A 14468-nucleotide genomic window follows, 5' to 3' on the forward strand; every position below is an offset into this window, starting at 1 on the left:
TAGTTTGACATTCAGTGACATTTTATTATGACATTTGGGACACATTTCATGCGTATTACATTATTTTGACACTGTTATATATAAAGTGTTACCGTATTTTTGATGTCCATGATTTACTTCTAACCTAGACTGTTGAGCAATCTAGACAATTTGAAGAGCACGTGTGCTAAAATTGAGGACATACTACTTGTGATGTTAGTGCCAAATGAATTGAAACAAATGTAATTTTGCTATCTATGCACACATGATCCATTACAATACACCCCCTTATATCTATCTACCTTAGATATATGGTAGATATGGTCATTGTAACCCAGAGCATTGTTCATAAAACACATTGATGACGGTCCCAAATCGCTCCTTCAGGTACATCTCCAACGTATCAAGTGGCATACGCCTTACATCGTAACCCCAGAACCATTTGTGACTGCTTTTGTCAATAGGCACAATCTCTTCTGTGCTGTTTGGGTCATTGCGCCCAATAGCAGCATACGTGGGGAAAAACTTGCTAAGATTAACCTTGTTAAGTAGACTCTTGTTGTACTTAGGGCAGCAGTAGGCTGACCACATGTACTCCGGCACTGCCACTCGATGACCATTGATCCAGTGCTCGTTGTCCAGATAGGGAATAACCCCCGTCACAACGTAGGCCACACCGAGGCAGTAGGAGCCCAGAGTGTGGTTGACCTTGTTCTCCAGTGTCTCCCAGGGCCCGTTGTTGGAGCCAACCTTCTGAGGGACCACGTTGGTCAGGGTGAAGGTGGACGAGCGTTCCTCCTGGGTCTGGTGGTGAAGGCTGGGGTTGAGATGCCCCCGAGTGTAGGAGGAGTTGGTATAGTCCAGCTGGACGGCCTGGCTGTTCACCACATCCGGGTCTAGCTCACCTAGTGGGAAGGGGGTCATGTTGCCATCCGCTGTGGCGTTGGCTAACTGGAAAGGGGAAATGTTGAGGGTCAACTAGGGCGTTAAGGGTTAGAAAATGGGAGTTTTTGAAGAAGCTATCTTGTGTTGAATGTTGCAGTAAGTGGGGGCTTTCCCAACAAGACAAACCATGGCACAGTACATTTTGGCTTCAGTGAACTGAGAAACATAATTGTGTGCAGATGATGAGGCTCTGTGCCAACCACAAATGTGTCTGTTCTCGTTTTTTTAAAATGAGCATTTCCTCTTTTTAATCTAGTACAGAACACTCCAGTCATGCTTGTTATTTACAAACAGCATAACAATTTCTTATTTAAAAAAATTCAGTGTCATGCGTAAACCAATAGATTGTGATGGCTGTTTAATCACCCCCTGAATTCCAATTTCATTAAAGGGATATTACACTCAAAAATCAAATTTTGTCAGATGTTTTTATAACTCCAAAGTAGTCTAATGTAAATATGAGAAAATCTGGAAATGATATGGTTTTTACCTGTTCAATTCATTTAAGATTATAGAGTATAGCTGGATCTACAAAACAGATGGCTTGGGACGTGGATTCATCTTGTCAATAGAATACTTTGTAGTCTGAAAACCTCTAACAAAGTTTGATTATGGGGTGTAATGTCCCTTCAAAGGGGAAGTTCAGAATTTTACAATTTAAAGAGATACTTGGGATTTTGGCAATGAGGCCATTTATGTACTTTGCTAGAGTCAGATGAACTTGTGGATACCATTTTATGTATCTGTGTCCAGTATGAAGGAAGTTAGAGGTAGTTTTGCGAGCCAATGCTAACTAGCCCAGTGACTGGAAGTCAGATATGGTAGCAGATGCCCATATACTTCCAGTCATTGCTCTAACGCTAGTTAGCATTGGTTTGCGAAACTACCTCTTAACTTCCTTCATACTGGACACAGAGACATACAAATGGTATTCACGTTTTTATCTGACTCTGGGGAAATAAATAAAGGGCCTCATTGCCAAAATACTAGAGTATCCCTTTAACTTTTAACAGCCACTACAAATATCAGCTAAGTTTTGGCACTGCTAGCTAAAAATCAATAGGAGTGATAGGAGCAACCGTGTATTTTCCAAAATGTCATGGCCAAATCAAATGATATCTGCTCAATTATTTGGTTTGACATACTTAATGGTGATAGACTACTTTCAGGGTAAGGAAACATCTAATATCAAGTTTTAAAATACTTATCTTTCCCCTTGAGTAATTTGTTACCTGTGGCTCAAACTTCCAGTTTGCTGGGGGCCTCTTCCCTTCTGGTGGGCTGAACATGTAGGCAGAGAACCTTGGCGAGCGTTGTGGGCGGCTGTACAGCGAGGCGAAATGGTACTGGTTCCCATAGCGCTGACAGATGGGGGTCCCCAACAGACCCTTGGGGGGCCACGACCTGTAGAAGTTGTTCAGACATGGGGCAAAGTCCCCCACATCAGCAGCACACAGGGACCACCAGCCTGCCAGAGCTAGAAGGGCCAAACCCACAGCATGAACATATGCCATTCTGGTTAACATGCTGGAGCTGTTAAAAGATAGTAACACCCAAAAAATGGACTACGACGAGATTTATTCTTTCCAATTCATGGTGCCCTGTTATTCAAAGCTGATGCGTTTCAATACAAAGGTCTTTCTTACAGCTTCAGAGAAACGTGATCAGAAATTGTCCGCAAAGACACAGAAAAACAACTAGAGAGGAGACATACGTATCTGCTATAGGTTCTCAATGCGCCACCCCTGTCTCATGCTGTCACACACTCGTGATACTTGGGGACTGGGAGGTTAGAGGTGGATTCAGGGTTGACTAAGCGTTTGACTATTAACACTTATGCAAGGAGAGCGAGGGGGTGTCACGAAAGCAGCTTCCTTATTAATGGCACATGAATCTCACTGAAACAGGAAGGATGTCTGGCCGCCTGGCCTCTTATGCACTAACGAGAAGACCTGAACCAGCGAAGAGTGAAAAAAAGTTTGTATGCACTCACTTCACTAAAGTGAGTCTGCTAAATGGAATATATTATTCATATTTTGTCGAGTTCGATTATGTTGATTTCATCTAGGATTCAATCAAAGGAGTATTGTCGACAATGGGTCTTTAAAGGGAATTTCCCTGATGTTCTTGGATCACATTCATGGTAAACTCTACGTATGTCGGCTCAAACGTAAATTACCTTTAGAAATCAAGTACAATGTCGACAATGCTTCTTTAACTGAATCACAGGCCTTAGTTAGCACAGGTGTTAATCATTGGACAAATGTTGACATCATTGCAGAGCTGCGTTGTTGTTGAAGGTAAATCCACAATAGCATGTTATCTCATGGTTAAACATTGGCTTGCACTTTTGAGTTAGTTATAAGTCCAGTGCAGTCAAAAACAGGATTTTCTGCTGATTTATATACACATATAAACATTAAGAACACCTGCTCTTTCCATGACATAGACTGACCAGGTAAATCCAGGTGAAAGCTATGATCCCTTATTGATGTCACTTGTTAAATCCACTTCAATCAGTGTAGTTGAAGGGGAGGAGACAGGTTGAATAAGGATTTTCAAGCCTTGAGATAACTGAGACATGGATTGTATATGTGTGCCATTCAGAGGGTGAATGGGCAAGACAAAATATTTAAGTGCCTTTGAACGGGGTATGGTAGTAGGTGCCAGGTGCACCGGTTTGAGTGTCAAGATCTGCAACGCTTCTGGGTTTTTCACGCTCAACAGTTTCTCGTCTGTATCAAGAATGGTCCACCACCCAAAGGCCATCCAGCCAACTTGACATAACTGAGTCAACATGGGCCAGCATCCCTGTGGAACGATTTCGACACCTTGTAGAGTCCATGCCCAAATTAATTGAGGCTGTTCTAATGGCAAAAGGGGGTGCAACTCAATATTAGGAAGGTGTTCCTAATGTTTTGTACACTCAGTATATATCTTCACACTATGAGGTTGAAATAATACTGTGAAATTATGAAAAATGTTAATAATGCCCTTTTAGTGTAAGAGCTGATTAAAAAGGCCACCTGAAATTTCAGCCTATTTTGGTAGGATGGAGTTTTGGCCTGCCTGGTTACATCACAGGGCAGTAAATTAGTTAAAAGACCAATAAGAAAGAGTTCCAAACTTCTCTGCCAATAACAGCTAGTTTTCATTTCCCCCTTCCCACTGGGCACAATTGGGTAACATTTTAGTGAAGGCAATTGATTGATATTGAATGCTTTTTCAGTGACACACAACACAAGTATTTGTATTTTTTTCAACTCTGATTTAATTAACCAAGATTACTGAGTGTTCACACACAATATTACATAATGAGACACTTAAGCATGCACGTGAGTTAAAGGGCTTTCGCACCAAATTGGCTTGCAGTGATTTTTCTTAAGTCTGGCACATTTCCCCCTTAGTCTAGTTAGTTTGGACTGGTGTGAACACTATGGGCACTCGGGAGCGTACTAAACAACGCACCACGGTTCGCTCAAAAAGACTGGTCTTGGTCCAATTCCATTCGAACCGTGGTGTGGTTCATGCAGGTGAGAACGCAGTCCAGACCAAACACAGGAAAAGAACCAGAGGCACGCAATATTATTCGTTGTTTGACGGTGAGCATTTGATGAAATGCACACAGTACCATAACTTCATATTTCTGAAACATTATGTGAGTAGCAGCGTATTTATGAGCGCATCCAATGCAGATTAAAGGAGATGTGGGCTATTCTGGGTATATAGAATAGCCTACTGAATATAGGCTTTTCACGTTGCAGTTAGAGCGGCTATTGATCTGTTTCCTCCCGCATGTTATTCGAAGACCAAAACGAAACAAAAATAAAGTTTGGAACAAGTGATGCTTTATGTGTCAGCGATTGCTAGGAGTGGTGGTAGGAGTCAGGCGCAGAGAGCAGAGGTAAGAAAAAATGTGTTTATTCCTTATTGTACGACAACGGTCGACGCCAACACAACCGGCGTAAATAACGACGTGCCCAACCCCTATACAACCGGTCCACAGTTCGCACAGAAAATAACACAGGCAGATCGCCAGCACATCCAACAAAAAAGCACTCTGACGAAAATAATCCCGCACAAACCTGGGCGGGCTAAACAGGCTTACAGAACCATAAATCAAGAGACACAAATAAGGAACAGGTGCAAACAATAAGACATACCAAACGAAAAGGAAAAAGGGATCAGCGGCGGCTAGTAGGCCGGCAACGACGACCGCCGAGCGCCGCCCGAGCAGGCAGGGAGCCACCTTCGGTGGGATTCGTGACATCATGAAAGTCATAGATGGATTAAACGCGAAAATGTTTCTCCAATAAACAAATTACTTGCATGGACATGTGATTTTGTTTAGGCATTTTAGTTCGTGTGACATTGTGAAACTAAGCGGGCCAAATAAAATAGAATACAACTCTGATTCAAACTATTGATGAGAGCTACAGTGCATTCGGAAATTATTCAGACCCCTTCCCTTTTCCCAATTTTCTTCCGTTACAGCCTTATTCTAAAATTGATTAAATACATTTTTTCCCTCAGTCTACACACAATACCCCATAATTTCAAGGCGAAAACAGGTTTTTAGAAATTTTGGCAAATGTATTAAATATAAAAAACTGAAATTCCTTGTTTACATAAGTATTCAGACCCTTTGCTATGAGACTCGAAATTCAGATCAGGTGCATCTTGTTTCCATTGATCATCCTTGAGATGTTTCTAAAACTTGATTGGAGCCCACGTGGTAAATTCAATTGATTGGACATGATTTGGAAAGGCACACACCTGTCTATATAGGGTCCCACAGTTGACAGTGCATGTCAGAGCAAAAATCAAGCCATGGAGTCGAAGGAAATGTCCATAGAGCTCCGAGATAGGATTGAGTCGAGACACAGATCTGTGGAAGGGTACCAAAACATTTCTGCAACATTGAAGGTCCCAAAGAACACAGCGGCCACCATCATTCTTAAATGGAAGAAGTTTGCAACCACCAAGACTCTTCCTAGAGCTGGCTGCCCGGCCAAACTGAGAAATCAGGGGAGAAGGGCCTTGGTCAGGGAGGTAACCAAGAACCCAATGATCACTCTGACAGAGCTCCAGAGTTCCTCTGTGGAGATGGGAGAACCTTCCAGAAGGACAACCATCTCTGCAGCAATCCACCAATCAGGCCTTTATGTTAGAGTGGCCAGACGGAAGCCACTCCTCAGTAAAAGGCACGTGACAGCCCGCTTGGAGTTTACCAAAAGGCACCTAAAGGACTCTCAGACCGTGAGAAACAAGATTCTCTGGTTTGATGAAACCAAGATTGAACTCTTTGGCCTGAATGCCAAGCGTCACGTCTGGAGGAAACCTGTCACCATCCCTACGGTGAAGCATGGTGGTGGCAGCAACATGTTGTGGGGATGTTTTTCAGCATCAGGGACTAGGAGACTAGTCAGGATCGAGGGAAAGATGAACGGAGCAAAGTACAGAGAGATCTTTGATGAAAACCTGCTCCAGAGAGCTCAGGACCTCCGACTAGGGTGAAGGTTCACCTTCCAACAGGAAAACGACCCTAAGCACACAGCCAAGACAATGCAAGAGTGGTTTCGAGACAAGTCTCTGAATGTCCTTGAGTGGCCCAGCTAGAGCCCGGACTTGAACCCGATTGAACATCTCTGGAGAGACCTGAAAATAGCTGTGCTGCGACACTGCCCATCCAACCTGACAGTGCTTGAGAGGATCTGCAGAGAAGAATGGGAGAAACTCCCCAAATACAGGTGTGCCAAGCTTATAGCTTCATACCCAAGAATATTCGAGGCTGTCATCACTGCCAAAGGTACTTCAACAAAGTACTGAGTAAAGGGTCTGGATACTTACGTAAATGTGACATTTCAGTTATTGTTTTTTTATATCAATTTGCAAACATTTCTAAAAACCTATTTTTGCTTTGTCATTATTGGGTATTGTGTGTAGGTTGATGAAGAAAAAAACAAATGTAATACATTTTAGAATAAGGCTGTAATGTAACAAAACGGGGAAAAAGTCAAGGGGTCTGAATACTTTCGAATGCACTCTATGTGTGAAAACACCCTTTAGTGGGGCCTATTGATTGATCTTGAGAGATTGTTTTCAGTGACACACAAGTGTGTTAGTATTTTTCTGAACTCTGATCTGTGCATTTGTGTGTCTGTGTATGTCCTTTGTGAAATGTTGTAATTTTGGTTGATTAAATCAGATCAGAGTTGAGAAAAATACTTAACACTTGTGTTTTGTGTCACTGAAAAAGCACTCAAGCTCAATCAATTGCCCTCACTAAAATTCTTAAAGGTTCAATGAAGCCCTTAACTCAATATCAAATCATTTCTGGGTAACACTTAAGTAACTTACTGTGATAGTTTTCATTTAAAATGGTCAAAAAGGAACAAAAATGGCTTCTGAGCAAAGAGGAATTTCTCAAGCAAGAATTTAGCTAGGACTGTCGAGAGTGCAAGCCAATCTTTAAAGGGATACTATATAGACTTCCAGTCATTGCGCTAATGCTAGTTAGCATTGGCTCGTGAAACTCTCTCTAACTTCCTTCATGCTGGACACAGAGACATAAAAATGGAATCCATGAGTTCATCTGACTCTGGGGAAGTAGAGTTGCCAAAATCCCTAAGTATCCATGAGATGACATGCTATTGTGGATTCATCTTCGACATAAATGCAGCTCTGCAATTTCAACATTTGTCCAATGATTAACTCCTGTGTTAACTAAGGCCGGGATTCAATTAAATAAGCATTTTTGACACTGTACGCCCACACAAACACACAGACACAGACACACACCCAATTCACCAGCTTGTGTAAATAAAGATTCTTAGTACAAGGGTTATTCCTGATGTGTGTAAAATGTATCTTTATTATGTTTAGCAATTCTTTCTATTGCTTTGTTATAGAATGTTGTTTCCCTGAGAATGCCTCAGTCAGCAGTTTCTCGGCCACAGCAGGCTGTTTTTTATATACCTTGAGGTGGGAAACAATGTTCAGTGCATGGAAGGAAATCGAGGGGGTGGAGTCGGAAAGGGGTGGAAATGTTGTTGCAGTGGGGAAGAGTGGCTGCCTAGTTGTCCCCCTCCCCCCTCTCTCTCGCTCTCCCTTGTAAAAATACATTATTTTCTCCCCTCACTTTAACCTCTCCCTCATTATACAACATACCGAGACTGCCAGCTCCAGTAAGCCAGAAGGGGCTCAAAGTACGCTGCTGCTCAGAGCTTGTGAAGTAAGGTAGGCTACAATGTTCTCTTCCTTCTCTTTATCTTGACAATAACTCAATATTTTTGCATACGATATTTGATATAGCCACTGGAACACTTAGGTATTTTTATTTCCTATTTGTGGACTGTTGGATTGTCTCTTCTTTATACAATTACTGTATTATTTTAATGTGCTGCAGGACAATTTGAATAGGTAGTGTTGTCTTTTAAATGCATAGTTCTCTGAGTTAAATGTTGAGGTTTACCCCTTTCCCCCCATGGGACTTTGGTGAAGAGGATATGTGCTCGACCATAGTGGTCACTTGGGGACCATGCTCTTGTATGCACTTGCTGGTGTTAAGTCCCCCCTCTGCTGCAGTGTATGCCCTAGAGAATAGTGAATGTGTGTGTGTTTGTATGGGAGATTAGCCACAATATGCATTTCATCAGGACTTTAAACTCAGTCCATCAGGACTTTAAACTCAGTCCATCTCTTGACAAAAGTACATAGCCTACTAAGGCTGAACTGTGTAATCCACAGTTCCAGTCTTTTGCTTAGTTGCGTAAGACGAGAACATCACTAAGTGGACATTCTCTGCCAGTTACCTTTTTTCCCTTCTCTTTCTTTTCTTTTTACAAGAAAGATTCATGTTTTTCCTCAATCTGAGCATTGTAGCTTTACCATCAGCAGTATAAGGGTTACTTATGGACCATGACTGTCATGAAATGAATTGCCCTTTAATATAGACCACATGTAAAATTCAATAAATCAGATTTTTAACATGAATAAAGACTTGCTAAAGTGCCAAAGTTCAACATTTTGGCATGTCCCCCTGTGCCCCCCCCTCCCCCCATGACCTGGTACTTATTTTGTTGCTTTGACAGAGTGATTAATTTGAAGGTAAAAAAACAACAACAACCTGTCCCTCATTTGAAGGTCAACACTGTTATGTGAACTTAACTTTTTCGATAATATGGTGAAACTATTCCTTTAAAAAAAATAAAAAAATCAAAACAAACATTGCACATCTAGTAGTAAAATCATAGAGTAAAAGCAGGTCAGCTGGTTCTACTGAGCGGGTCAAGCATAACACGTCAACCTTGTTACCCAAAGATAGACAAGATAGAAATGTTTTAAGATAATTATTTGGGTGAAGCTTGCATTCAATTGCCCCTCCTTGTTACATACAACAATCTTCCATTCCTCCTGGCTGATTTAAAAGGACATCGTCAACCCTGTTAGTTTTTATTTTTTAAGATGTGAAAGTTTTTTTTTTATTAAGTTGAACATGTGCTCTTTCTGACAGAATGTTAAAATTATGTGAAATAAAAAGTATACTTTTTTTCACAAAGTTGTACTACCCAAAAGGAACTAATTTCATGCAATCACCCTTATACATTCTGACATCATTCCTCTCATTCTTCTCAGAGTAGAACAATGAGTGGCCTGAACGGGGTGACCGGTTTCGTCCTTGCAGTTTTGGTGGCCTTCCTCGGTGGCCTGCCAGGGGCTCTTGGGGGCAAGATCCTCATCTTCCCCTTGGATGGCAGCCACTGGGTCAACATGAACCTCCTGATCGAGGGACTCCACGCCCGGGGTCATCAGGTCACTGTGGTGCGCTCGGCCAGCAGTTGGTACATCAAGGAGTCGTCGCCCCACTACCGCTCTATCTCCATCACTGTGCCTGGGGGCATGCACATTGAAAAACAAGACTTCTTTACGTCCTTCCTCGTCAAAATGCTGCAGATCCAAAGGGAAGGCGCATCGCCTTTGGCTTTTGTGTCCTTCTACTCGTACATGATGTCGGCGCTGTCAGGAATGCACCAGCAGGCCAGTCAGTTTGTGGTGGAGATGTTTGAGAACAAGGCTTTGATGCAGAGCCTGAGGGATAGCCAGTACGACGTGGTACTCTTGGACCCGGGGCTGCCCGTCGGGGTCCTGGTCGCCCATAAGCTTGGGCTACCCACTGTCTTCAATGTTCGCTGGATCACCAGCGGAGAGGGGCATTTCGTGGTGGCCCCCTCGCCCGTGTCCTATGTCCCCACCGCTGGTTATGCCACTTCGGACCAAATGACCTTCCGCCAGCGAGTTGGGAATGTGTTCATCTACCTCCTCAACATGATCATTGATATGTTCGTGATCAGCCCACACTACGATAAGCTGGTGAAGAGATACTTTGAGCCGGGTACAAACTTCTACCACCTTCTGCAGGGGACGGACCTCTGGCTCATGCGGGTGGACTTTGTTTTCGAGTTCCCCCGGCCCACCATGCCCAACATTGTCTACATTGGAGGCTTCCAATGTAAACCCTCCAAACCTCTACCGACAGAGCTGGAGGAGTTTGTCCAGAGCTCGGGAGAACACGGGGTTATCTTGATGTCACTGGGAACTCTTGTCAAAGGCTTGCCCGTGGAGATCACCTCGGAGATCGCCGCCGCTTTCGCCCAACTTCCCCAGAAGGTCATCTGGAGGCACATGGGCAAGCAACCCATCGGCCTGGGCAACAACACCCTGCTGGTCAAGTGGATGCCCCAGAACGACCTCCTGGGCCACCCCAAGGTCAAGGCCTTTGTGGCCCACGGTGGCACCAATGGCCTTTACGAAGCCATGTACCACGGGGTGCCGGTGGTGGGGCTTCCGCTGCTCTTCGACCAGTTCGAGAACGTCTTACGCCTGGAGGTGCGTGGAGCGGCCAAGGTGCTTGAAGTCACCAAGATCTCCAGCCAGAGCTTCTTGAAGGCTGTACAGGAAGTCCTCCACGATCCGTCCTACAGGACCAGTATGGAGCGGCTCTCAAGCCTGCACCGGGACAAGCCCATGCATCCTCTGGACACCGCCCTCTTCTGGATCGAATTTGTCATGAGACACAAAGGGGCTGCCCACCTGCGAACAGAGTCTTACAAGATGCCCTGGTACTCCTATCATTCACTGGATGTGATTGGATTCCTACTGGCTGTTTTGTTTGTGCTGGTAGCCATTACTGTGGGTTCAATCCACTTCCTGTGCCTCAGACTATGCAGGAAGCGTAAACCCAAACAGGAGTAAGGATTGGCTCTTGAATACAACAGGAAGTGACCTCACTTCTTACCATATGACTGTGAACAAATAAGTTCCCCCTTTTTCCTCTCAAACATGTCTGTTGGTACTCAACAAGATAACAACAGGATATCTTCATAAAGTACCAGTGTTTTCTTTTTTGTTACACTGTATAGGTTAAAATGTATAATGAGAGCTCACTTTGATTTTTAGCATATATTTTGCATTACCATTGTGCTTTAGCCTTATAACTTTTTAACTCCTATAGTGACTGGGATGACTATGAGCACTACAGTTTGATTCTTTATGATGAAATAAAATGGTTATAAATAACGATATCTGGCACCTTTATTGTGGTCTACCATTTGCTGGGAGAGTTTAAGTCACTGGTGTCTTAGACCTAGGACAGAACCAATCCTAACCTGAGATATACACATATGATATCAATGCATGATTTATGAAAAGTTCTCAAGCTCAAGAATCCAGCCCATTTGGAAAAGCATTAAAAATATATGTATATACATACACATGGATGCAATACAAAGGCTAGACTAATGGCCGTGTCAAAATAGTTGAAAATATCGGTGGGATATTTACATTAGGATGAAATTGGAGACTGTATAAAAGTTCATGGGAGTTTTAAAAAAATACTTCTTTCACAGATCCATCTGTAGGGGGAGTCACATGATCCATCCTGCCAGGAGTTAAGCTCTCTTTCTCTATGGTGTCAATGTGTCCACAATCCTCCCCCAAAGGGTTGTTTAACTTCCAGTAATCTGCCTCTCTTCCTCCCCCAGGTCTGCTCAACCAGTACCTATAGGAGTTGATGATACAATTCAGTTATTTGGTAACACTTTATAGTGACTCTCATAAATAAGCTTTAACCGTAGGATGTATTGTAAACATGGCGCCCCAAGAATGCATATGCCGGGTCAAAATGACCCGATCATGTACAGTGGGGGAAAAAAGTATTTGATCCCCTGCTGATTTTGTACGTTTGCCCACTGACAAAGAAAGGATCAGTCTATAATTTTAATGGTAGGTTTATTTGAACAGTGAGAGACAGAATAACAACAAAAATATCCTGAAAAACGCATGTCAAAATGTTATAAATTGATTTGCATTTTAATGAGGGAAATAAGTATTTGACCCCCTCTCAATCAGAAAGATTTCTGGCTCCCAGGTGTCTTTTATACAGGTAACGAGCTGAGATTAGGAGCACACTCTTAAAAGGGAGTGCTTCTAACCGCAGCTTGTTACCTGTAAAAAAGACACCTGTCCACAGAAGCAATCAATCAGATTCCAAACTCTCCACCATGGCCAAGACCAAAGAGCTCTCCAAGGATGTCAGGGACAAGATTGTAGACCTACACAAGGCTGGAATGGGCTACAAGACCATCGCCAAGCAGCTTGGTGAGAAGGTGACAACATTTGGTATGATTATTTGCAAATGGAAGAAACACAAAAGAACTGTCGATATCCTCTCGGCCTGGGGCTCCATGCAAGATCTCACCTCGTGGAGTTGCAATGATCATGAGAACGGTGAGGAATCAGCCCAGAACTACACGGGAGGATCTTGTCAATGATCTCAAGGCAGCTGGGACCATGGTCACCAAGAAAACAATTGGTAACACACTACGCCGTGAAGGACTGAAATCCTGCAGCGCCCGCAAGGTCCCCCTGCTCAAGAATACATATACATGCCCGTCTGAAGTTTGCCAATGAACATCTGAATGACTCAGAGGACAACTGGGTGAAAGTGTTGTGGTCAGATGAGACCAAAATGGAGCTCTTTGACATCAACTCAACTCGCCATGTTTGGAGGAGGAGGAATGCTGCCAAGAACACCATCTCCACCGTCAAACATGGAGGTGGAAACATTATGCTTTGGGGGTGTTCTTCTGCTAAAGGGACAGGACAACTTTACCGCATCAAAGGGACGATGGACGGGGCCATGTACCGTCAAATCTTGGGTGAGAACCTCCTTCCCTCAGCCAGGGCATTGAAAATGGGTCGTGGCTGGGTATTCCAGCATGACAATGACCCAAAACACACGGCCAAGGCAACAAAGGAGTGGCTCAAGAAGAAGCACATTAAGGCCCTGGAGTGGCCTAGCCAGTCTCCAGACCTTAATCCCATAGAAAATCTGTGGAGGGAGCTGAAGGTTCGAGTTGCCAAACGTCAGCCTCGAAACCTTAATGACTTGGAGAAGATCTGCAAAGAGGAGTGGGACAAAATCCCCCCTGAGATGTGTGCAAACCTGGTGGCCAACTACAAGAAACGTCTGACCTCTGTGATTGCCAACAAGGGTTTTGCCACCAAGTACTAAGTCATGTTTTGCAGAGGGGTAAAATACTTATTTCCCTCATTAAAATGCAAATCATTTTATAACATTTTTGACATGCGTTTTTCTGGATTATTTTGTTGTTATTCTGTCTCTCACTGTTCAAATAAACCTACTATTAAAATTATAGACTGATCATTTCTTTGTGAGTGGGCAAACGTACAAAATCAGCAGGGGATCAAATACTTTTTTCCCCCATTGTAATATGTTTTATTTATATGGGTCTAAAATATTAGCGATTTTGTGGAACATAATTATTTTGAGTGATGATTTGCACCTTTCAATAATAATTTTATTGTTTGACATTTTTTCTGTCACTCTTCAACAGTTTGATAAACATTTCAATGATAACATTATGAAAATTCATAACAGCTATTTAAAATATTAGCATATTTTTCTTACAATCAATCTTACAAAGTTTCACATTCAACCTTTTTGTGTGAAGAACAAAAGAAAACCACCTTAAGCATGTTTTATTATATTTCAAAAAATGTGTTTGAAAATCCAAAGTTCATCATCAATATAAATTACAACATTAACAATTGTGAATTTAGAAAACATGAACACTAAAAGGAACAGTGTGTGTGATTGTCATAAGCGTCGTTGTAGGGAGCGGATCAAACTGCAGCAGGTACGTGGGGCTGGCTTAGGAGGCGCCAGAACAGTAACACGCACCACAGGGCTAGTGCGAGGAGCAGGAACAGGACGTACTGGACTGGGCAGGTGCACTAAAGGCCTGGTGCGTGGGGCTGGCTTAGGAGGCACCAGAACAGTAACGCGCACCACAGGGCTAGTGCGACGAGCAGCACGAGCGCTGCCTCCTCACCTCCTGAAATGGAGGATATAGTGCCTCGTACCTCCGTCGCTCAGCCTTTGCTGCCTCCAGCTCCTCCTTTGGGCGCTTGTACTCCCCAGCCTGGTGCCATGGTCCTTTCCCATCTAATACCTCCTCCCA

The 14468-nt window shown here is 43.2% G+C and overlaps 1 protein-coding gene and 1 pseudogene across 1 annotated transcript; one reads left to right on the plus strand and one right to left on the minus strand.

The window, feature by feature from the left end:
• Positions 1 to 2716, minus strand: LOC115161396 (endonuclease domain-containing 1 protein). Its single transcript, XM_029712353.1, has 2 exons — positions 2157 to 2716; positions 1 to 930 (listed from the first exon to the last, which is right to left on the minus strand). The coding sequence occupies exons 1-2, from the start codon at positions 2448 to 2450 to the stop codon at positions 304 to 306; spliced, it is 921 nt and encodes a 306-aa protein (XP_029568213.1). The 5' UTR covers positions 2451 to 2716; the 3' UTR covers positions 1 to 303.
• A 5293-nt stretch (positions 2717 to 8009) lies between these two features.
• LOC115161402 (UDP-glucuronosyltransferase 2B31 pseudogene) lies at positions 8010 to 11505 on the plus strand (annotated as a pseudogene).
• Positions 11506 to 14468: the final 2963 nt, after the last annotated feature.

Source organism: Salmo trutta, chromosome 2 (assembly GCF_901001165.1).
Source record: "Salmo trutta chromosome 2, fSalTru1.1, whole genome shotgun sequence".
NCBI classification, from domain to species: domain Eukaryota; kingdom Metazoa; phylum Chordata; class Actinopteri; order Salmoniformes; family Salmonidae; genus Salmo; species Salmo trutta.

Bases quoted from the DNA above. Each gene is read 5' to 3' on its own strand.
- LOC115161396 (XM_029712353.1), bottom strand. From the start codon at position 2,450: ATGTTAACCAGAATGGCATATGTTCATGCTGTGGGTTTGGCCCTTCTA. The intron at 931-2,156 runs GTAACAAATTAC...TCCCCTTTCCAG, and splicing joins ACTGGAAGTTTGAGCCACAG to TTAGCCAACGCCACAGCGGA.